The 24,724-nt window shown below is 36.8% G+C and overlaps 1 protein-coding gene across 3 annotated transcripts in view; it reads right to left on the reverse strand.

Moving 5' to 3' along the window:
• Positions 1 to 17,372, reverse strand: part of tgfbrap1 (transforming growth factor, beta receptor associated protein 1) — a 30,177-nt gene extending 12,805 nt beyond the window's left edge. The window contains exons 1-6 of one of the 3 annotated variants that reach the window (XR_012407390.1): positions 17,248 to 17,372; positions 13,791 to 14,492; positions 11,188 to 11,382; positions 3,662 to 3,816; positions 3,489 to 3,571; positions 1,256 to 1,601 (exon numbers count right to left, since the gene is read on the reverse strand). Coding sequence is in view for 1 of the 3 variants with exons in the window: in NM_001083554.1 (NP_001077023.1) it covers positions 1,260 to 1,601; positions 3,489 to 3,571; positions 3,662 to 3,816; positions 11,188 to 11,382; positions 13,791 to 14,478 (1,463 nt within the window). In the remaining 2 variants the exon portion in view is untranslated. 3 annotated transcript variants of the gene reach the window in all.
• Between the last annotated feature and the right edge of the window lie 7,352 nt (positions 17,373 to 24,724).

Raw genomic sequence — 24,724 nt, forward strand, 5'->3', positions numbered from 1 at the left:
ACATCAACATAACAATAAAATGTTATGAAAACTTTTAGAAAAATGTTTAAACAAAAAAATGACATTCATAGTCAACATAAATGGATCATTCTTTGATAATAACACCATTCTGAAACTGACAAATGAGTGACTGGTCGTGATCAAAACGCAGACGTCACATATAGACTGTCTTGTCTCTTTGAATTTCTAACTCATTCTGCATTCATATAGACTCACTGGCCGATTTATAAGTACACCTGTCCAACTGCTAGTTAATGCAAATTTTTAATCAGCCAATAGCATGGCATCAACTAAATGCATTTAGGCATGTAGACATGATCAGGACAATCTACTGCAGTTCAAACAGAGCATCAGAATGGGAAAGAAAGGTGATTTAAGTGACTTTGAACGTGGCATGGTTGTTGGTGCCAGACAGGCTGGTCTGAGTATTTCAGAAACTGGTCTGATGAGCCTCGATTTCTGCTGTGACGTTCGGATGGTAGGGTCGGAATTTGCCATTAACAACATCAGAGCATTGATCCATCCTGCCTTGTATCAACAGTTTAGGCTGGTGGTGTAATGGTGTGGGGGATATTTTCTTGGCACACTTTGGGCCCATTAGTATCAATTGAGCAACGTCTCAACGCCTGTCCATCACTTTAAAACCACAGTGTACCCATCTTCTGATGGCTACTTCGAGCAGGATATAACGCCATGTTATAAAGCGTGATTCATTTCAGACTGGTTTCTTGAACATGACAATGAGTTCACTGTATTTAAATGGCCTCCACAGTCACCCGAGCTCAATCCAATAGAGCACCTTTGGGATGTTGTGGAACGTGAAATTCGCATCATGGAAGTGAAGCCGACAAATCTGCAGCAACTGTGTGATGCTATCAAGTCAATTTAAACCAAAATATCTTAGGAATATTTCCAAAACCTTGTTGAATCTATGCCACAAAGGATTAAGGCAGTTCTGAAGAAAAAAGGGGGTCCAACCCGGTACTAGTAAGGTGTGCCTAATAAAGTGGCCAGAGAGTGTATGAACACAACTGTGCAAAAAAATATGTTTTTGTTAAAAAGTATATGTGTGTGCGTGTTTCTGTACGCGTGTGTTGGGGGTGGTGGTCAAGTTCACTTCATCCCCCAGCACATTCGATAAACCTAAATGGTTGCCTCATACAGAAATGGTGTTAGTTTCTTAAAAAGACAAACTGGCAACGCTTTATGGACTGCTTTATTTAATGGCTACCGAAAGACGAATAAAAGCGAGTACCCACTTGTGATGCTTCTCCAGCCAAGGGGCACTGTCTGCCAGGAGACAAGCGTTTTCGGAGGCCAGCAGGTCCAGAAGACTCTCATGGCTGGTCTCTGCGTACAGCTTCAACAATGCAGTGTCTACATCTTCATGGAAACCATTAGCGATGTCGCTGCTGCGGACCTCGTGCAGGTAGCTGATGAGGAAACGTTTGAAGCGTTGTACCTTCTCCTGGTCTCCTTGCGTCAGGTGGTTCAAGTCGGCAAACTCGTGAAGGGGCGGATGGCACCGTGTGAAGGAAGAAGAGGCAGGTAGGAGAAGCGGATAAAGAGAAATCAGCTCCCGTACGTCAAGCTGTCCCTTCCTAAGATGGGTGTCAGATAAAACAGAGCTTCTTAGAAACATGCATTGTTGTTTTTGATTACAATATTTTTGTCAAATCATGTAAAACTGAAATAAAAAATCTAAACATGATATGAAAACTTGAATAACTGAAACTTGACATCTTACCAACGTACTGAAATAAGGTTAGGTCATGTAATTAAATTACTATATAATATAATATAATACAATATAATACAATATAATATAATATAATATAATATAATATAATATAATATAATATAATATAATATAATATAATATAATATAATATAACATGTAAGACTTATGAAAACCACCAGTCCTACTGCAACCAAGCTACTCTAAGATGTGATCGAACTGACATTTCTTTGTATGGGAGTCGTCGCAAGGAAACCAATGTCCATGGCCTCTAACGTCTGTCGCTAACGCACCTTTTGAGGTCAGAGGAGTGAAGTTTAACCGCATAGCACTTCGCTAGCTAGCCGTTTGTTACACTCACCCCTAAACCTCACTCCCATCCCGGATGAGCCCCCACATGTCCAACTGCACCTATCTTATTCTGAGCTGGGTTCGAACCAGCGATTCTTTGTATGGGAGTCGTTCGCAATGAGGTTAAAGACCATGGCATCTACTGTCTGTCACTTAAGCACCTTTTGAGTTCAGAAGAGTGAGGTTTACCTTCATAGCACTTCGCTAGCTGGCCTCTGTAACAATTACCCCCTGCTAAACCTCACTCCCATCCCGGATGAGCCCCCACATGCAACCCACCAGTCCTACTGCACCCATCCCATTCTGATCTGGAATCGAACTGGTGATTCTTAGCATACGAGTCTGTTGCTCTAACAAGAAGGCTATAGTCCATGGCCTAGTGCACCTTTTGAGGTCAAAGAAGTAAGGTTTACGTCAAAGCACTTCACGAGTTGGCCTCCGTTACATTTAGCCCCTAAACCGAACTCCCATCCCAGACGAGCCACCAAGTGTAACCCAACGGTCCTACTGCACCCATCCCATTCTGAGCTGGGATCGAACTGGCGATTCTTCTTATGGGAGTCAGTTGCTCTAACAAGCAGGCTAAAGACAATGGTCTCTAGCATCTGTCCCTAGAGCTCCTTTTGAGATCAGAGGAGAGAGGTTTACCTCACTCTATAATATGATACTCTTAGTGTTGATGCAATAACATTCAAATTAGCAATTGCATATTTGCAATTTTATAGCAATAAAAACATTAATTATTGTAAAAAAATAAATAAATAAATAAAAATGTCCTTTCATGATTATTAACAGATACAAGATACTTTTGTTGTATGAGCGGTGTTTTATGCACTAGCAAATGTTCCAACTAAATGGAATATTTTTTTTAAGTAGATAAAAAAAATTGCTAACTAGTGGTTACCTTATTGTTAAATTAAAAAATAATAACTATAAAACCACAAAAACTAAAACAGAAAATAGTGAAAAAAGACAGAAAGAAACATTAGTGAAACCTGTCCATTTGCTTCAATTAAGTGCCCGTTTTAATAACAGAAGTGTATGTTTTTTTTTTTCCTTTTAAATCATTCCAGGTGCATCTTCGAAATATTATGATTGTGCTAGCAATCTGTGATTCAAATGAATGAATATTTCTTTCCACATGACAGATGTAGCGGCTTAAAATACATGCCGAATTCAGCATGGTATATCCTCTGGTATTTATGTCGGCCATTTAATCACCAATTAGACAAGTTTCTGTTCTCCATCCATTAGCATACGACGATTAGGGTCAGGTGCACACAGGGATAAGAAGCAATTAGCAAAGAAGTTAATTAACTCCATTCAGTCATCCTCTGAAACATCTGGGCCTGAGTAGCAATTACCAGTATTAATTACACCACAAAATAATGTACTTCACCTAAAATGCTCTTTTGCTTCTAAAAACTGAAGCTGGCCGAACTGGATGAATCCTGCTTGTTGAAGAATTCTCCTGTGCAATATCTACAACACAAACAGAGAAAATGATCAATCCTTTCTCCAACTGAGAAAAGCACTCTTCCTTCTCATCGTTGTCAGAAAAGTTAGTCATACCTGATATTTTTCTTTGGGAATGTTTCTCTGTGCCGCCTCTGTGAGGGTCAGTGCCTCCTCCACTCGATGGCTTGTCAGTAGATCTTGGATCTGACGCTCCAGAGGAAGAGGCACCAGCATGTACACAGCTTTTGATGAGGCCACCACCACCTTACCTGAGAGAGAACACCAGAAAAAAATACATATACTGTAAATAGAGAATGATTGTTATCTCAATATTATTTTCCCTAAATTAAATGCCAACAAACATTTGATAAAAGTTAATGCTTATATGATGAAAACTTTGCAAACTGAATGGTTTTCCAGGACTGAATCAATGACAGATACAGTGATGTTAAGTTTCTCAGATGAAATCAAAATCACAATTTAGCAAAAGCTGAAACTGTCATGCACAGTTCTGTGATCAGCAGTAATCTAACATTCATAGGCCAGGGAATGCACAAGTGTGCAAACTGTAAACATACCTCAAAGAAGAAAATCAAGAAAAAAAAATCTAAATGACATGATATCACAGGCAAATGTCTTCTGACCGAGTGCACCTTAAAAGACATGAATGACACTCTTCATAGAGCGTGAGATGCAAACAACTCTTTAGGATCTACATAATTTGTAAAATAAAGACTTGCAGGTTAAGGAAACAGCATCAGAGGAAGCTGCCACGGGCCTTGGTGTAAATGAAAAGTACAAAAAGTGTAGATAGATAGATTGATCTGTGCAAAAGCTGCCGATCTGCTGTGTGCTGCTGACACACTCCACTCGCACATGCAGTGTGAAACAGGCCGTAGGAATCGATTCCAGAGAGAGTCGCAGTGGATTCCAAAAATCTAGTCACAATACATCGATTTATTGATGTTTAAACCAATACATCCAGCCCTAAATTGAATAAACAGAACATATAACTGCTTTCATTGATTCAGCATGAATAATAAACACAATATATGACAATTTATGGTAGAAGAGTTCTTTATATAATTGTCCTGATAATGAACTTTATTACTGCTTAGGATAAAAAAACGTTGTGTTTCTTACTTGCGTTGTGTTCTTATCTTCGTTTGGAGGATTCATTTCAAGCACTTGCTAAAGTTATAAAGTGAGTTTGAAGTAAAAGACATGTTAATAAATGTGGTATTTTCACAGTTTTTGAAGCATTTACTTATAAGTGCAGTACTTCACTAAGAAGACAATGGAAGTACATTTCTCCCTATTAATAAACCATTAACATACTTTTAGCTCAAACTCCTAATTTGCAGCTTATTAAAAGTTATTATGGTTGTAGATGGGTTTAGGTGTTGGGCAGGGTTTGCGATATAGTATAAGATCATGAGGATTATGTACTTTGTAAGTACAAACAAACAGTCAGTATCTTAATCAAAACCAGGTAATAAACCACTAGCTAAAAGCGAGAACTGGTCCCTAAATGTTACAGATTATCTTCGGGAACTGATGTTTAATTCCAGAGATCTATTGAAAAAAGTGATGTCAAAGGGATGACTGTGTTTACACAAAACAACAGTTTCACATTCAGGAACCATTAATAACCATCAATAAAAGCTTTAGCATAAAGTCATGAGACCATGTGAGAACTGACAAATGTATATGATTTAACAGCTTGAAAAAAAAAATCCAGCTTGTGATGGGCACAATAATGAGTTTTTGACGCAAGATGTATGGTGACTGACCTGATCTAGGCTTGTCATAACAAATTACATCAGGTGCTACAGAGTAAATTGCCTTCACTACACCTCTGCACAGCTTGCTTTATTAAATGTGAATAACTCTTGTGTGTGTGTGTGTGTGTGTGTGTGTGTGTGTGTGTGTGTGTGTGTTGTTGTTGTCCTGATTCAAGCCCTATCAAGCTCAAGCAAGAACTGACAGGAGAAAATTTCCTTGCTGCTTTGTAGGGACATTTACCTCAGCACTTCAGAAAAATCAATACGTGTAAACACTAGACTGCAAGACTAGTAATTTAAAGTAATATAAACTAAGACACAGTAAGTCTTTATATATAACTGATTAAAGCAGTGACATCTCTGCTGTTTCTTTTAAGTATTTTCAACATGATTTCATTTTGCATCTATTGTGGGTTTTGAAAAACTAACTACACTAAAAAAAATGTTTTTTGCTTGTTCAAACTACTTGATTAAAATGAGCTGAAACAACAATTCTTGAGATTTCATTGGGACAACTTACCTGTTTTATGTTCAATCCACATAAATTTGTTAAAAGTGTTAGATAACTTAATTGGTTTGTGTTAGGTAAACATGAATGAATTATGTGGAACCCTGTATTTCAGTTTAAACAGGTGAGACTGATTCAGGATTTACAAACGTTACATCATACATATAATTAGGCCTGTCACAATCAATGTGTCGACTTATCGCACAACATATGGACATGACCTCAGTCATTTATGGTGATGCAACATTATTGCCTATACGTAAAAATCAAGCAACATTTCGTGCAATCTCTCTATCTCTATTGGAGGTGTCAGTACAGTTAAAAAAAAACACTATAGTATTTTCTATAAATTACTATAGTATATTTTCATGTGGGTGTCTGACAATTGAAAATAGATCTGGTAGTAGGTATCGCAGCCGCGGTTACTTTTTACCTTTTTAATATTTTTAACATTCAGAGAACTCATAAATTAGAGTGAAGCGATGCAACTGAAAGGGGTGGGTCACGTGATGATTACAAAATGGCGGATGTAGTACGTCCGAGTTGAAATCATACTGCTCACATTCATACTGTATAGAACATACTTTTCTAATGTACAAGTAGAACATTTAAATTCAAATGCAGTACCTACAAAGTAGAAGGTGATTTCTAGGCTCTCTATGTTTTGCGGATACTGGTGAATGGTAAAGCAATACAACATTTTAATTTGGTCTGTACATGACTATTTCAATCAGTCAGTAGCTACGTTTCTATTAACCTATTCTTATGTGCATTTTGGATATGCGCATAAAAAAAATAATAAAATAAATAAATAAATAAACAGTTAATGGAAACTCCAAGATGCGTATACATTTTGAAAATGAGCATAAACAATATATGGGCATAACTGAGTAAGATAAACTTTTTATTCGGTAAAAAAGATGCGTATAAACTATGGAAACAATTTTACTGAACAAATTCCAGTATGTGCTAGGGCTGGGCGATATGGGCAAAATATCAAATCCCTGTATTTTTAGGAGGAATGACGATATACGATATATATCCGGTATTTTTCCCATAAATGGTTACTTGAGAGTTAAAGCCTTTATTAAGACTTTATTAAACATTTTTGGAGCAAAATATAATTCAAACACAGGGGTTTTCCTTGCTGCACAAAAAACTACAGCTGCACAAAAACTTTGATAAATAAAATACAGTACAGGTTTTTCTTCTGCTTAAACTGTTGCAAAACATTACAAATTATAAACAAAATCTTTGATAAATACATACGGTACAGGTTTTTTTTTTCCTGCTTAACACTATTCACAGCACTAATGTGCTGTTGTGCAAATAACAAAGTAAACAGAACCATAGAAAACCACAGGATAGAAAAGAACCACATTGAATGTAAATATGAAACAGTATTTTATGTCACATTTACAGTGCTGTTATAAGTAATCCTGTATACCACAGCTGTGTGATTTATAAACAACAATTAAATCAGCTGTATGCTCTTTAGTTACACATTTACATGTATTTATTTTGCACAATTATTAAACAGTGCACATATCCAAGACCTCTAAAGAGAAGCCTTTCACTCCATGTAAAAATCATGTACATTTGTTTTGTTTTGACTTGCTTTACTAAATATTAAATAAAAAGATGAAAATGAATAGATTATAGATATGAGAAGTAACGAAATTGTGAGTACTGTGATGAAATGCTGGTTAAGCAAATAAATGTAAACTGTCATTATAACAGACCATAACGCAGAGCTAAATGTGTTATAACATAAATGTAAAGAAGAGACAGTCGTGTAATAAATGCTGAACTTATAATCAGTGAATAGGAGGTGGTTTCACTTTCGAAATGTGGTATAAATTTGTCCCATTTTGGCGTTTAATTCTTTTGAACACATTCAGGTGTTGCTTGGCAATTTGATAAAGCTTCCATGTTCATTCTTGCTATCAATTGCTGAAGAAATGATCGTTAAAAGGTTTCTAATAAACTGCTGTGACAGCTGCGGGCGCTGACAGATGCGTGTGAACGCGAGGGGGAGTCAGATTTGCTCCAGGAGACAACAATTCGATACAACACCAGCACTGCATGTTCCTCCATGTCGCTTCAGTGATAGGTCGTTCTTGAACGAATCGTTCATTTTGAACAAATCTTTTTATGACTCATGGAGTGAATTATTCATTTGCACATGCGCAAATTTGTGCAAGTGGAGCTTGCGTGCTACCTTGGAGTGCTCCGTTTCATGCAGAATGCGCACGTGTGGCCTCAAACCATATCGATATGAACGATATTGGATAATACTGCATCGCGTTGGGGAATCTTATCGATATATCCCCAGGATATACCACCCAGCCCTAGTATGTGCATTAAAAAACAATGATGTAATTTTATTATAAGAGATCAAGTGATGATAAAAATGTGTGTGAATGGACAAACCTGCAGACTGAGCACACTGTAAAGCATCTGAATTGTTGTTTTAAACGCCTTAACCATTTCAGTATATTTATTATATTATTAATTACCTCCAGAATCAAGATTGTCTGCGCTCCACGTCTGACGCCTTCAAACACCACCGCACGTTTACTGCGTGTCAGGATTGCCTTCTGAGTCGCAAGTCATTGATTAAATGAAGAAAAGATTGACGCAGCTTTTTCTACCACAGCAAATTCAGTTTTTACTGTTGATGTTTGCCGCCAGTTAATCCGGGAGTGACAATTTTGTTCTCTTTGACTTGTGGATTAGATGGAAACAATGCTTTATTCGCACATTTTCTATGCAGTAATCCAGTTTTACACAAAGTTAATTCAGATTTTTTATGAAAACATAGCTAATGTTTGGTATGAAAATGTTTTTTAGGTTGCATGAAAAATAGGAATCATTACCCCTTAAACATAGCTAACTTACCAAAGTGGACTGAAAAATAAACATAGGACCAACTTAATTTTAGAGCTGAGCGATTAATCGAAAAATAACCGAAATTCAGAACCTATAATTGATCTAATTTTCTTAGGTCGACTTTATCAATTATATTCCCTACTTTGTGTGGAGTCACGTCACCCTGCTCTGTTAAGGCTGATTTATACTGACTTATATAGAGAGCACACGTATGGACTTCGGTAGCATACCCATACACCTTTCAAAAAACGTAAATACACATTGCAAAGACACGCAGTGCAAGCCCTGTGACTGGTCAACTTGGTAGCGTTGACATGTGGGCAGCGCAGAGAGCCGCGGGACAGCAGAGAGCCAGTTGGAGCGGGTGTTTACAAGTGTGGAGTCCCGTGGAGGAGCTGTTTTGTGTTTACCTTATGATTAAAGTTGTTGCACGTCCGCCTGTTTCCCCGTGAAGAAACTCAACAGTCCTCTGTGAGACTCAAACTCTCACAGAGGAACATAAAAACCCGGTGCCAGCTAGCGTTTTAGGGCCTACTCACACTATGCCATCCGTACCGTGCCCAGGCCCGTTTCCCGGATCGTTTGAGAAGTGTGAGTGCGCTGAATCGGGCTCAAGCACGGTTCACTTGGCCGGCCCTGGCCCGGTTGGAAGAGGTGTGCCTGAGCGCGGTACACTTGGGCTTTGGCGCGGTACGCTTGTGTGTGAGCGCGAAACGCGCCAAAGCCCGAAACCGAAAGCGAGACGTGACTTTTAAGGGACTGTTTGATATGGATTTATTAATCATTCTTACTGTTCAGTGATCGCAAACTGCCGTAGTTTATTAAAGACGCAAACTCCTCACAGCACGCCAGCTGCGCACCTTCAGCAGATCTCCTCATTCCTGCAGCACGAGAGCTTTGATTGTTTATGAGCGCCAAAAGTGGCGGATCTGTCCGGTAAAATATCTGACTGTGTGTCCCCGCATCCCTAAGGACTGTTTGGCGAAATATTTGACTGCATGTCACTGCATAACAAACGACTGAAAGGATATAACTAGAGAAATCTCCACTGTGCTGCTAAATGAGAGCGTATGGCAAGCCGTTTTAACATTTAAACCTTGTTCTGGCTATCCATAAATATATTTAGAGATATAATTATATATTTTGACAAGTCATTATTATAATTCGACTTGTCAGAATGACAATTAGAGATATCTGCAATTACAATTGTACTAGTACGAAATCAGATTGGAGATATCTGCAAATATATTATGACTAGTCATATTCCTCCATTGACTTCCATTGAAAAATATTTGCAGATATCTCTGAGTTTTGACTCGTCAAAAATCCAATTCAAGATATCTACAACTGTAATTCGACTATTAGTAAATTAATTAGAGATATCTTCAAATATATTTGTAAATATCTCTAAATATTACGAATTAAAGACATCTGTATGACTAGTAAAAACTCAGTTAGAGATATCTCTAATTACAATTGTGACGAGTCAAAACTCATTTAGAGATATCTGCAAATATTTTTGAATAATTGTTATTCTGACTAGTCGAATTATAATTATGACTAGTCAAAATATAATTAGAGATATCTCTAAATATATTTATGGAGTCAGAACAAAGATTTAAATGCTAAAAAGGCTTGCCATAGAGAGCGCTTCTGAACAGCGCAGCAGCGATGACGTAAGCGTGCCGTGGCCCGGTATGGTGTGAGCGCGGGCCGTCGGGGGAGACGGGAGGGGGGACAAGCGTGCTTTGGCCCGGTTCGAGGCAACTGTACCTAGTGTGAGTACGGCCTTAGAAGTGTTACTACAGAGCAATACAAACAGCACACTGAATTATACCAATGCACGGCTACGCACAAGGCAAGCACCGTAGGTCACGCAGATCACTCGATGCAGATGTATAAATTCGGCTTTAAAGTCTGAGGGTGATTTATTCTTCTGTCTCCACTTTGCAGTCACATGATCTCTGGTCAAGTAAGATGATAGACCCAATTTTGAACCTAACTTTGCACTAAATTGACGATGCAATTGTAAACTCAATAAATAATCACAGATAGATGTGCTTCCTTCAATTACTTTAAAATCAAGTATATGCACCCTTCATTCAAAAATCTCTGACTTGTAATATGTGAACATACTGTATTTACTGTACAAAACTTGTCAGTAAACTATAAAGGCAAAAAATATATTTATAAAAATAAAATAATCGTTCATTAATTGTAATCGAGTTAAAATGTTCAATTAATCTAAATTTTAATTTTAAGCCAAATCACCCAGCCCTACTTAATTTATTACTAAAAATTGTAAGATGTTAAGTTGAAAACAGTTAACCTATTAGGTGCAAAACCTAATTTTCTCAGTTTGACACTTTTTACAGTGTATTCTAGTTTCTCTACTTCAACAATGAATTAATGCACGGCTGAAATAAATGCTAAATGTACGAGAACAGCTCTTTTACCTTCAAAATCCTGCAAGAGTTGTCCATCTCTGAATGACAGCGTCTGTTTTAGCTGCTGGTCCAACATGCTGTGAACGGTCACAAAGCCTTCATCCAGAGCGACCACATAAGGGAAACACACAGCTGCCGCGATCACGTTCTCGGACCAGCTCACCGGTGCACGCTGGGATATGCCCTCAGCATTAGCAAACATCCCTGAGGGATCAAGATACAGAGATGCGTGACTCATCACAAACAAACAAAAACATGATGACAGTCATAGATGAGAAGACGCTTCAGATCTTAGGTTGGGTGTGGCTGAAAAACGCATATAAAAATAGAAATAAAATGAAAGCATTCTCTCTGAAAACAATTTATGGTACAGACTCCTTAAAGAAGGATCTATATAAAATGCAGTGTTGTGACTAAAGGGATTCTCAGCTGAGAATTCAGACCTCAATCACTATTGTATCTACCAGAGTCCAAAAAAGATCTACCATCCATTTGGAGGGTGGGGGTTCTGCGTACATGAGGGTCTGCATGCAGAGAGCATGAGATTTTGAATAGTTTCTTTAACTTTAGCATTTAACAAAAGAGTGGTAATATTTTGTCCATCTTTTGTCTGGCTGTAAAAAAAGGAAGAAGATGGAACAAGAACAAACTAAACTATACTTCTGAATAGGGCTGTGCTGATTTATTTGATCTTTGCCATGATGCCAGTAAATAATATTTTACTAGATGTTTTTCAAGACACTTCTATACAGCTTAAAGTGACATTTAAAGGCTTAACTATGTTTATTAGGTTAACTAGGCAGGATAGGGTAATTAGGCAAGTCATTGAATAATGATGGTTTGCTCTGTAGCCTTTCGAAAAAAATATATAGCTTAAAGGGGCTAATCATTTTGACCTTAAAATGGGTTTCAAAAAATTAAAAACTGCTTTTATTCTAGTCGAAATGAAACAAATAAGACTCTTCAGAAGAAAAAAAATATTATCAGACATGCTGTGAAAATTTCCTTGCTCTGTTAAACATTATTTGGAAAATATTTAAAGGAAATAATTTTCAAAGGGGCTACTAATTCTGACTTCAACTGTATATTCAAGTACACAGATAATTGTTAAACAAATTCTCACCACTTTTCCAAAACATTTTGGGTTTATTTGTTTTACCAAAAACTTTTTCAGACCTGGAAATTGTCTTTTCGGAATTTCATAACTTTTCCAGGATCGTTTAAACCCTGTATATCATATGAGAGACTTGCTTCGTTTACCAAATAAGTTTGTGTAATAGTTACAAATGTATTATCTTTTGATTTAATTTATTAAGATTTTAGTTATGATACTCCTAAAATCATTACGCATAAATCCACAGATGTTTCACAAAGTTCTCAGCAGAAATAGCAAAAAATGTCTGCTGATTCTTTCTGGCCCTACTCATAAGTAGGGTTGTAACGGTATGAATTTTTTACGGTATGATAATCGTCTAAAACAATACCACGGTTTGACGGTTTCGCGGTATACGGTATGTTACAAATGTTACAAAATAATAGAACAGTGAAGCAAATTTGACTTTTTCCAAATAATATATTTTCAGTTACTATAAACAACACCACTTACAATGTACAAATAAAAAATAAGAAAATAATAAATAATGTGTCAAAGTCCAAATAAAGTCCAAATAAACAGGGTGCAAATCCTCAGTAAAAAATAGATATAAATATTTACTATACTATAAATAGTTACATAACGAAACTAGATTCAATATGGAACATCCTTAGGTTTTATGTGCCAGCATGGATATGGTTGTCTATCGATATGGATTTGGATATGGCTGTCTGCAATGCAGACAAACAGCTGCACCTTCATTAGCGTCTTTTGAAAACAGCAAGAGCAGCAGTTCGTCTTTGCTGTGTCACTGTTTTGTCATGTTTCTGTGCTGCTGTGGATGCAAAAGTACTTAGTATGAGAATTATTTCATGCAAAACTTTTTTTTTTGCGTTTTATTTAGCCGCGCATAAATGTATGCCTATCTCTCATTCTGTGTTATTCAAAAAGCTCACTGTTGGTCCACAAACAAAAGCGAAACCTATGCTTATTGGTTGTGATATAGCGAGTTTGAACCAATCTGGGCATGGAGGAGGGACAATGCATCAATGTATCATGTCTGGTTTGTCCAGAGACACAGTGACGAGCGTTTCTTTGTCAAATCAGCGTTGTCAAATTTTGATGACGTGACCGCACTGATTTCGGAGCCTCTGAAAGTCCGCGAATGTTATGTGATACAGCACTGGAAAGCTGAGATTCTCTTCTTTATGCCAATCTTTGAATTGTATGAATCAGATCAGCAGATCAAAAGTTATTAAACATTTAGGAGCAATACTTATTTTTAGCCGCGGACGGCTGTCTCGGTCTTTAAGGGTTAAAACCGTTGATATGCAATTGTTCATGGTATGATAATTGTGCACGTTCAAATCGTGGTAGACCGTCATACCGGTATATTGTTACAACCCTACTCATAAGTAAATGAATAGAATGAATAATGGGCTAAAATAAAATCAGCAGATTACTGCAGATTCCAAGTGGGCCAACTTATTACCAATGCTGTTTGGGTCATTCAACTCACCAAGTCCGCCTGGGGCAGCAAGGAGAAATTCCTCACGACCGATCCTTTTAACAATGGGCTTCCTCTCCTCACAGTCATAAGGGAACAGATCCTGAGAGGCTCCTGTGCTGTAGTTGAGGATCATATACTGTGTAGACAGGGCCAAACAGATATTGTACCCGTCCAGGCTCAGGGCACAAGGCTGCTCTGGTGTGGTCACTTCCTTTAACATTTGCACTCTGTCCTCATGGACTGTACAAATCTGGACGGCCCGTCGGCGTGCCAAAACTACAGCCATTTCCACACAAAACGCATCCCCGGTCACTGGATTCTCATTTATGCAAAACGCAGTCACACCTTTGAGCTTTGCACCTCCAGTGGGCACAGGCTCCAGTGTTACCATGTCCACAACCGTAATAGCCGAATCACAGAGGACGATTAGGCGCTCTAAAGCAGAGGCAGCCTTCAGCTCCACCACTGGCTTCTTCAGGCCCAGGTATTTGTGGAGGAGCTTTTGAGCGTTGAAGGCCAGTTTACCTTTAGCTGTGGTGTGCTCCTCCAGGAGGAAGTGATGGATGAAGCAGTCATTGGTGCCTAGGTACAGGTGTTGGCCGCAGCACTCTATGCATTCAATGTTTATCCGCACCTTCTCGCCCATCACCTGCTCCCGCTCCACGGCGGGAACCAGCTCAAAAGCTTTTACACTCATGGTGCCACCCACATCTATGACGAGAGAGTAAACGAAAAAAAAAAAAAAAAAAAAACATCAGGTTTAAACATTCACAACAAGGGCCTGTTCTACATTTATGAAGGTATCAAAAAATGGCGAGAGAGTAAAGAGAAGCAAAACATCGGGTTTCAAACCAAGGGCATAGGTTTATTATGGTCTCAAAACTTAGGTAACACTGTAAAAAGTGATTATTTACTTTACTTAAACTCGCTGCTTTAAAAGTGACATGTTGACTTTACTTAAAAAAGTGAGTAAACCAATTTTTAACATGGAATTGTTAACAATTCACACTATTAACTTCTGGTTTATTATCTGCCTATTTTTATTTATTATCTGTTAACTAGTAGTTCTAAATTATGATCTTATACCACATCTCTAATCCTACCCAATACCTAAACCAAATACTTCCTTAAAGTGCATCTGGAAAGTATTCAAAGCGCTTCACTTTTTTCACAATTTTTTTAATGCTACAGCCTTATTTCAAAATTAATTAAATTCATTTATTTCCTCAAAATGCTACACACAATACCCCATAATGACAATGTGATCATGAATTTTTAATTGTTGTAAATTTATTAAAAATAAAAACCTGAAAAAGCACATGTACATAAGTATTCACTGCCTTTGCTCAATACTTCGCTGATGCACCTTCGGCTGCAATTATAGCCTCAAGTCTTATTGAATATGATACCATGAGCTTGGCACACGTGTTTTTGGGGGGGAATTTTAGCCCATTCCTCTTTGCAGTACCTCTCAAGCTCTATCAGAATGAATGGGAAGCGACGGTGTACAGCAATTTTCAGATCTCTCCAGAGATGTTTAATAGGATTTAGGTCTGGGCTCGGGCTGGGCCACTCAAGGACATTAGCCGAGTTGTTGTGAAGCCACTCCATTGATATTTTGGCATTGTGCTTTGGGTCATTGTTCTGCTAGAAGATGCACTCTGAGGCAGGTTTTCATTCAGGATGTCTCTGTACATTGCTGCATTCATCTTTCCCTCTATCCTTACTAGTCTTCCAGTTCCTGCTGCTGAAAAACATCCCCACCATGCTTCACTGTAGGGATGGTATTAGCCTGGTGATGAGCGGTGCCTGGTTTTCTCCAAATGCAACGCCTGGCATTCACTCCAAGGAGTTCAATTTTAGTCTCATCAGACCAAAGAATTGTGTTTCTTATGGTCTGAGAGTCCTTCAGATGCCTTTCGGCAATTTCCAAGTGGGGAGTGGAATTCGTCTGGCCACTCTACCATACAGGCCTGATTGGTGGATTGCTGCACAGATGGTTGTCCTTCTGTAAGGTTCTCCTCTCTCCACAAAAGAACACTGGAGCTCAGACAGAGTGACCATCGGGTTTTTGATCACCTCCCTGACTAAGGCCCTTCTCCCCTGATCCCTCAACTAAGATGGCCGGCCAGCTCTAGGAAGAGTCTTGGTGGTTCCAAACATCTTCCACTTATGGATGATGGAGGCCACTGTGCTCATTGGAACTTTCAGAGCAGCAGAAATTATTCTGTAACCTTCCCCAGCCTTGTGCCTCAAGACAATCCAGTCTTGGAGGTCTACAGACAATTCCGTTGTCTTCATGCTTGGTTTGTGCTTTGACACTATATACAGACTGGTGTTTGCCTTTTCAAATCGTGTCCAATCAACTGAATTTGCCACAGGTGAACTCCAATTAAGCTGCTGAAACCTCTCAAGAATGATCAGTGGAAACAGAATGTACCTGAGCTCAATTAAGACCTTCACGGCAAAGGCTGTGAATACTTATGTACATGTTTTTCAGTTTCTTTATTTATCTTTTTTTTCACATTGTCATTATGGGGTATTGTGTGTAAAATTATGAGAAAATAAATGAATTTAATCAATTTTGGAATAAGGCTGTAACATAAAAAATGTGAAAAAAGTAAAGTGCTATGAATACTTTTCAGATGCACTGATTTCATGCCGAATGTTCAAAGTGCCATGGTAAACAATATAGGGAGTGTGTCACAAGCTGTCATTGATTGAATGTGTGAATACAAAACCTCAGTAGAAACACTACTTTAATTACAAAAGTTCATCATGAGAAAGAGACAAATATCAATTACGGAACCAGTCAATATTTTGACAACACCCCATCCCTTTAGTGCATCCCTGCGATAATCAAAATGGCTAACATATATTACAAAGAAATAATTCCTTTGAGTAATGACGAGACTAGCCAGTTTTGAAAGAGATTCACGAGCGTTTGCTACAGTTTGACACATTACCAAAGCATACTGTAAAGCAATAAATCACAGTTCTGACAGTAAACTGTGGTTCTGTGGTTTGTATTCCACACAGAAGAATTAGCACGTATAGCTTCCTCTAATAACCCTTTAATAAAACTTTAATTATTTTAATATGCGAAATAATTTTCTGTTTCAGTCAAAGGTCACGATAATGAAACCACAACAAAAAGATGCATACACACAAACTCTCAATTCCTCTTTCAAGCACCAGCTTCAAGAGACAGAAGTGCTTTTGAACACCGTCAATCGCGGCTGTGTATAAAATACAAGTCACACACCCAACTAGACAGCATTTGTTGAGGTTTTCTAAAGTACGCGTCGGTTATGTTATAAAAGCAATGTTGTTAAGACAGCTCGGTAGGTTTTAAGACACAGCCGAGCCTACGCGTCTGGTGTGTGTATGTGTATGTGTATGCGGCACGCAGTGAGTGCAGGTGCTGCGGCAGGTGATGTGAAACAAAGCTTAGTGTATATCGTACCCCAGCCGTGACCAGTGTGGTCCTGATTTCAGAGATGCCAGCGTTTTCACGGCCTGCCCGTTTCATTCAAGCGCCCCACTCCTCCTCCCTCACTCGCTCTCTTCTCTCTATCGCTCACTCTCTCTAGCGCTTCCTGTTTCTCCGCCGAAATACATCCGGCCACGTGATGAAGGTGGGTTCTGGCGTTGTTGCTAGAAGGGATACAGCTGCGGTCTAAAGTTAACAAGAGGCATTTATTTATTATATTTCGCATTAATTGTATTTTGTTAAGGTCTACCCCAAACCTAAACACAACCATCACACTAATGTAAAAACTGTAATTATACAGAGTATTATTCATATTATTTATTAAATTGCCAATTAAATTGTATTTTATTAACGTCTCTTACTAAACCCAACACGTACAGTAATGTAAAAATATTATTTATTGTTGTACAGTGTCACAAAACTTAGGCTATATTGACGTGTGTATCCGCAGCTGTATCTCATCCAGACTTCATCTAGACGGGATTCAAGATTTGAACTGCTTTTTGAAAATGAAATATCAAGTCAAAACGTAAATTGGGTTGCAATTTGAATTTTTGCGTTATTTATAATACAACAACATTGTCAAGTACCGAACAGTAGTTGTCAACTTTAAAAAGTAGTATATGTTTTAGGGTCATTGTCACTATAAAGTTTCCAGTGATGGGTTGCAGCTGGAAGGGCACAGATGTAAAACATATGCTGGATAAGTTGGCTGTTCATTCCGCTGTGGCGACCCCAGATTAATAAAGGGACTAAGCCGAAAAGAAAATGAATGAAAACACTATAAAGTGCCTTTGATGTCCCACAAGATTAAATCAGTCCCAGGGGGCACAATAGATTGTGCTGTCGCCTCACAGCCAGAAGGTAACTGGTTCGAGCCTCAGCTGGGTCAGTTGGTGTTATTGTGTGGAGTTTGCATGTTCTCCCTGGGTTTAAGCTGGGGAACAATAGTCTGTTACGGAGGGGGAAGAGAGGGAAGAAGGGGAAAGAAAGGGAGGAGAGGGGAAAAAAGAAGAAAAAGAGGGGGAAAAAGAGAAGAAAAAAAGGGGAAAGAGGAAAATTTTGTTTATATGGCCATTTTAAGCAACAACATTTGTGTTTATTATAAATGTTAAACTTTAATGATAATTGTATTTTTTTATTTAGTTTTTAATAATTTATTTACAGGTAAAAAAAGTTACTCTGTACTATTAATATTTGATTTATACTTTATTGTATTAGTTTCTTAAATATATATGTATTTAAGTACATTTCTGCTAAGTATTTTTCTAACTATAAAGAAACTACAAACTAGTTTATTTATTGAAACTTACATTATTTTCTGGACTATTACACTTTGTGCATATTTAATTTTTTGAATTATACTATAACAAAACACAACCAACTCAAAAAAAAAAAAAAAAGCAGAGAAACAGTTAAAATTACCAAACATTTCTTTCAAATTTGTCATAACCGATTATTTACATTTGCAATATTACGGCTCAACAGCAGTGCAAACAAATGCAAAAGAAGAGAAAAAAATTACACACAAATAAAGCAATCTACATAAATAAATACAAAATGTGCAAATAGATTAAACAAAAATAAATAACCACACAAAATGAAAGAAGCAAAGATAACTTAAATTCTAAAATAAATGATAAAAATAAAAAAAAATACAAATTTACATTTCTTTATAATTTTAAATAAAAGTTAAAAAAACTATAAATAAAACAAAATACCCCTGAAAATATTTAAATGTCAATATTTTTCCTACGGGTGCTCCGGTTTCCCTCACAGTCCAAAGACATGAGGTACAGGTAAATTGGGTAAGCTAAAATTGTCCGTAGTGTATTAGTGTGTGTGCATGTTTTCCAGGGATGGGTTGCGGCTGGAAGGGCATTTGCTGCGTATAAACGTGCTGGATAAGTTGGTGGTTCATTCCGCTGTGGCGACCCCTGATTATAAAAGGGATTTAGCTAAAAAGAAAATGAATGAATGAACATAATGCGAAATAATGAAATTCTAATGTTTTTATATAATTAGTTAAACTTTTACACACATGCAGGTAGAATTATATTCATTCATTCATATTCTTGTTGGCTTAGTCCCTTTATTAATCTGAAGTCGCCACAGCGGAATGAACCGCCAACTTATCCAGCCGATTTTTACACAGCGGATGCCCATACAGCCGCAACCCATCTCTGGGAAACATTTACACACACACACACACACTCATACAGTACGGACAATTTAGCCTACCCAATTCACCTGTACCGCATGTCTTTGGACTGTGGGGAAAACCGGAGCACCTTGAGGAAACCCAAGCAAATGCAGGAAGAACATGCAAACTCCAGACAGAAATGCCAACTGAGCCAAGGTTTGAACCAGCGACCTTTTTGCTGTAAGGCGACAGCACTAATACTGCGCCACTGCATCGCCATAGGTAGAATTATAAATGTTTTGAAATATGTTTTTGTCAATTTTTGGCATATTATTTCATTGAATGGATGTGATATTGCCATGTCCCACACACTGCTTAGCCAACTTTAGAGTTTAAAAAGTAGGTAAATTAGTCAAAAATTATTCTTATTGTCTTTAACTATTTTGGATAAAATAGGTATTTTTGACAACTTTTATTTTGTTTTCATTATATTATGTATCCTTGAAATCCACCCTGTCACGATGTGGTAAATGCCCCTTTAAGAAACCCTCTGATGTACTCATTGGCATCCTCATGCCCATTTTCTTCAGAGGAGGTTAATACATCTGCTGTGCACACAGTAAGTATCTATACTTATGTTTCCTATTTTCCCTCATATTGTGTTTGAAACTGAATGTTGTCAAGCTTAACATGTCCACCCTGTCATAGTGAAATATTAATAATTATAAAAATTCCGAAATAAAATGTAAACTGTGTTCAAAGAGCTTAAATATGAAAAAACTTTACCAGCTGCAGGTACAGCCTGTGTTGAATAAATGAATAAATAAATATTTAGCCAAAAATGTCTGCATTGTCCACCCTGTCACAATTCCTTCCTTGACAGGGTGGACATATGCATTGTTATTGACACTTCATTTAAATACCTATTTATTTATTTAATATTTTATTGTTAATTAGTTAATGATTTTATGTTACAACACTTATACACACACATACTACACCAGTAGATGCAATACACGAGTGCACATTACAAACCTTTTAAATAAATGATATCCAGTCTAAATAAATGATATCCTTTTGAAGTCCATATAATGAAGCTCATTGACTGTTTGAAAAAAAAATACATGCCAATGTCCACTCTGTCATCTTTTCCACCGTCATGTTCAACTTTTATGAAAATAAACAAATCTTATGTAATTCCTAAATTGACCAATAAGGGCCAGTTATATTGTTTAAAAGTTTCATAAAGTACTTTAGATGTTGGGTTTTATTTTCAAAAGAACCTGCAACGACTGCATATTTTACTGGGAAATAAATGTTTTGTCCATTATTTCATTATTATAAATAGACTTTTTCCATAATCTAAAAAAAATGGGTTGGTAAAGGAACACATTAGTTTTCTGAAAATATACATTTTATAATCACATTGCAATGAAAATATACTTAAACTACTTTAAATTTGTCCACGGCAGGGTTGACACAATTTAAGGTTTGTTTACAGTTTGTCTGCTTGCAGTTTATTATTAAAAAGTGCAGGAGCTTCACCAACATTCATTTTTGCCTAAGGGCTAATTAATACAACAACTATGTGGTTAAATCAAAAATCTCAACTTTTTAAAAAAATTCTAATATCTCAAAAGCACTTTATAGTGATAATGACCCTTCAGTATTTAATGGCCTGTGAGTAGATATTAAACTTCAAAGGCCCCAAATAGTGATCACGAAAATATTGGAACTCTCCAACCTCACTATTTCTTCCCAATAATTAATTTAGGCATTTGGTATAACAAAATACATTTTTAATAGTGTTTATTTTATTCTAATGTGTGTCTTATTTTAAGCCATCTCAGAACCAAAGCTTGTTGAGGACTCCTGGGGGCCCCTGCTGTTCAGTTTGTGTTCCCATTCTGCCTTTAATTTCAAAACATACATGTACAAATCAGATGACATTTAGTTTTTTTTATTATTATTGTTACTTAGGTAGCTAAACATGAACTACAACTTCGAGGATGTAAGTTTGCATGGTTATTTATTCGGACAACTTGTATCTCTGTAGGTAACAGAAGAAAACGTAATATGACATTTTACCTCTAGAGGGAGCAATAGGCCATTTTTCCACCTTTATGTAGTTTTTTTCAGCTCATAAGGTTTTACGCTTTTGACAAGGGCAATTATAGTAAATAAACTAAGCTAAAACCATAAAGCTAAAAAAAATCTTTACTTGAAACTCAATAAATGTTCATTGAAATAAAGTCATAATAATATATAAAAGGTTAAACTTACTTTTTTTCATATATACAGTTGAAGTCAGAATTATTAGTCATCCTAAATTATTAGCCCCCTGTATATTTTTCACCCAATTTCTGCTTAACGGAGAAATTTTTTTCCACACATTTCTAAATAAGATACCAGTACTCAGCTTAAAGTGTCATTTAACGGTAATATATAAATATTATTTAAAAATATATATTTGTAAGCATGTCTTTTTTGTGTGTTTACCTTAACTTAAGTTGTAGGTTTTAGCATGTTAAACTACATTAAAAAAATTATATATATATTTATATACACACACTTAAATGGTCAAAACAAAGTTATTTTGTGATTCGTTTTTGCCCAGCTAGTTAAAAGTTACAGTAGTCTATTTGTATATATATTTCTGAGTAAAGAAACATCTTAATTTGCTAATATGTACAGTGAAGTTCTATTCGTTTACGCTGGTAATATAAGCTAAAAAATAAAACATCCAGGAATTTAATTAATAATTTGTTTATAATTGATCTGGTGTTAATGTATTTACAAATATTGTTTCATTATGTAATAGCCCAGAACTTGGTTGTACTTTCATTACCAAAGATTAGTATGTAATGTGACAAATTAATAATAAATGCATTAAATAAATAATCGAAGCTCCTTGCAAAACGATACCAAAAAGTTACATTACTTGGCCAATAAACCAATATATTACCTGCATAAGGCAGCCAAAGAAATCTTTTGATTAATTAAAAGAGGCACCAGTAGCAAGTATTAAAGGATCAGTTAAATGAACATACTTTTGATTAAACCAACAGGACACCTGCCATTTGATATCAATTTCTCTAGATAATATGCAAAATATTTGTGTGTGTGTGTGTGTGTGTGTGTGTGTGTGTGTGTGTGTGTGTGTGTGTGTGTGTGTGTGTGTGTGTGTGTGTGTGTGTGTGTGCGTGTGTGTGTGCGTGTGTGTGCGTGTGCGTGTGTGCGTGCGTGCGTGCGTGTGTGTGTGTGACAGTTTATTGCACCTGTGTTATGTTGAGCTATAAAATACTGCTAATATAATAAAATCAGCTCTTGGTAGGATTAGATTAGCATAAACTGAGCTTGCTTTAAATAAACTAAAGAGACAGATGCGTGATGAATCAGACCTTTGAGTTCTGTTTTAGGATTGCCTGAAAGATAAGAAAGAACAGCTGAGGCATATATTAATGCACTGAATGTGAGTCATTTTTTATATTATTGTAGTGATCTCCTGTAAGCAGAAACGAGGCTTGTGCAAATGCCTTTTGAAGAAGTTTATTATAAGCGTCAGCAATCACACAGTCTATAAATGACAGATATTGATTGATGAGTCAAAAGCAAATGTTAGTCACAAACAACATTAGCTAAGTTATTAATAATTACATAACTGAAATTGTGCTTACATTACTTTTTTAATTACTTTGCATGAAAAGTCAATCAATTATTTCATCCAATGCAGTTTAAAATCCCTATAAATGTATAGACAATGGAAATTAAACTTTTTGATTTGTTTAAATTTGAGTTAGTTTATTTTTTTTTTTTTACTTTAAGTGGTTGCAAACAATTTATATGAGCTGAATATAAACAAATGAAGAACATTACTCAATTTAATGTTTAAATTCAGCCCTTATAAATTGTTTGCAACCACTTAATGTAAAAATGTAGTACATCCAATGATTTTTTTTCTGTGTGCTTAAGAAAATCTAAACATATCTATCAAAGCATGACATGTTTAAAAGTGATGACATCATATTTCATACAGTATGTTCCATGTTGTCGTCAACTTCTTACATAGATATATACACTAGATATCGCATACGGACCCTGAGCATGCTTCAATAGCGTCGCCACATTTGTACAGTGCTTTCCCAGGACAAAATGGTCAAGACCAAGACTAAAGCCAATGTAAAGATGCTGGACTTTTGCACTGTGTACGGGTGTTGTAACCAGAAAACAAAGAAAACAAAGCACAAAGGCACAACATTAGGTAAGATTTAGTTTTTTATGTTTTTATTTTATGTTACGAATTTTTGTGCTAAGCAAGTATTGATGAAATACAGTCTCTTACTGCCCTGACCATTGGGCAAAGTAGCACCATACTCAATACCAGGTTAGTACTGTTGAATAAAATCAGCAAACAATGCAAATGAAAAATGACAACAAGATGCTGCGGTGCTAGAAACTTGTATTGTTGTCGGGTAAATGAACAAGTTGCTCATAACAGGGATTCGTTCACAAACGAATCACTCCCTTCGTTAGAATGAGAAGTTAAAGCGGCATAGGGAGGTGTGTTTCAGGACATGGATTAGATCAAATTTAACAGAAAGGGAGGAAAACATATTTCCACGCACACGAAAACTCGCTCTTTGTCAGCAATGCTCATGCAGTCACTTAAATTAAATCACTCAAAATGATCATTTTCGTAATTTAAAAAAAATAATTGCATACTGACCACTGGGAAAACTCCCAATCATGGATATATGTATATATGTGTATATATCTATGGCTCTGCATGGCCAGTCCTCCACTGCACTGTGATCCCACATTCCTTTCAAAGGAGCACTGCTGTGTACTAAAATGGTGGCTCTATTGACGCATTCCTTCTAATTGACAATAACAGCGTAGGCGACATCTAATGTAAATATGTATAAATTTCTAATTGGTTGATTATTTCAATGGGGTATATGCACACAGACTTTACATTTTCAGACAGCTAGCCTGACAGCTTCCAGTGAACTGTCTTTAAGTTATGTCTTTAAAATATAAAAATGTAATTTATGGAATTTCTGCACTCACCTGCTGATGGCGCAAGAGTTTACACTCTTTTCCTCTAGTTTTATGACTGAACAACTAATGCTGACTTCAGACTGCATGACTTTAGCTCCGAATTTGACTCGTCGACAGGTTTTGAGAAATGGCTAACAAATACCTGAAATCACAGGCAAATCGGTGCTCGTTTACAATCACACAGTGTGAACCAAGTGTGCCGCAAGCCTGCGTTTGAGTGAAGGTCTCGGCCGTTAGATCGCCCCC

The sequence above is a fragment of the Danio rerio genome, chromosome 6, assembly GCF_049306965.1.
Source record: "Danio rerio strain Tuebingen ecotype United States chromosome 6, GRCz12tu, whole genome shotgun sequence".
Lineage (NCBI taxonomy): Eukaryota > Metazoa > Chordata > Actinopteri > Cypriniformes > Danionidae > Danio > Danio rerio.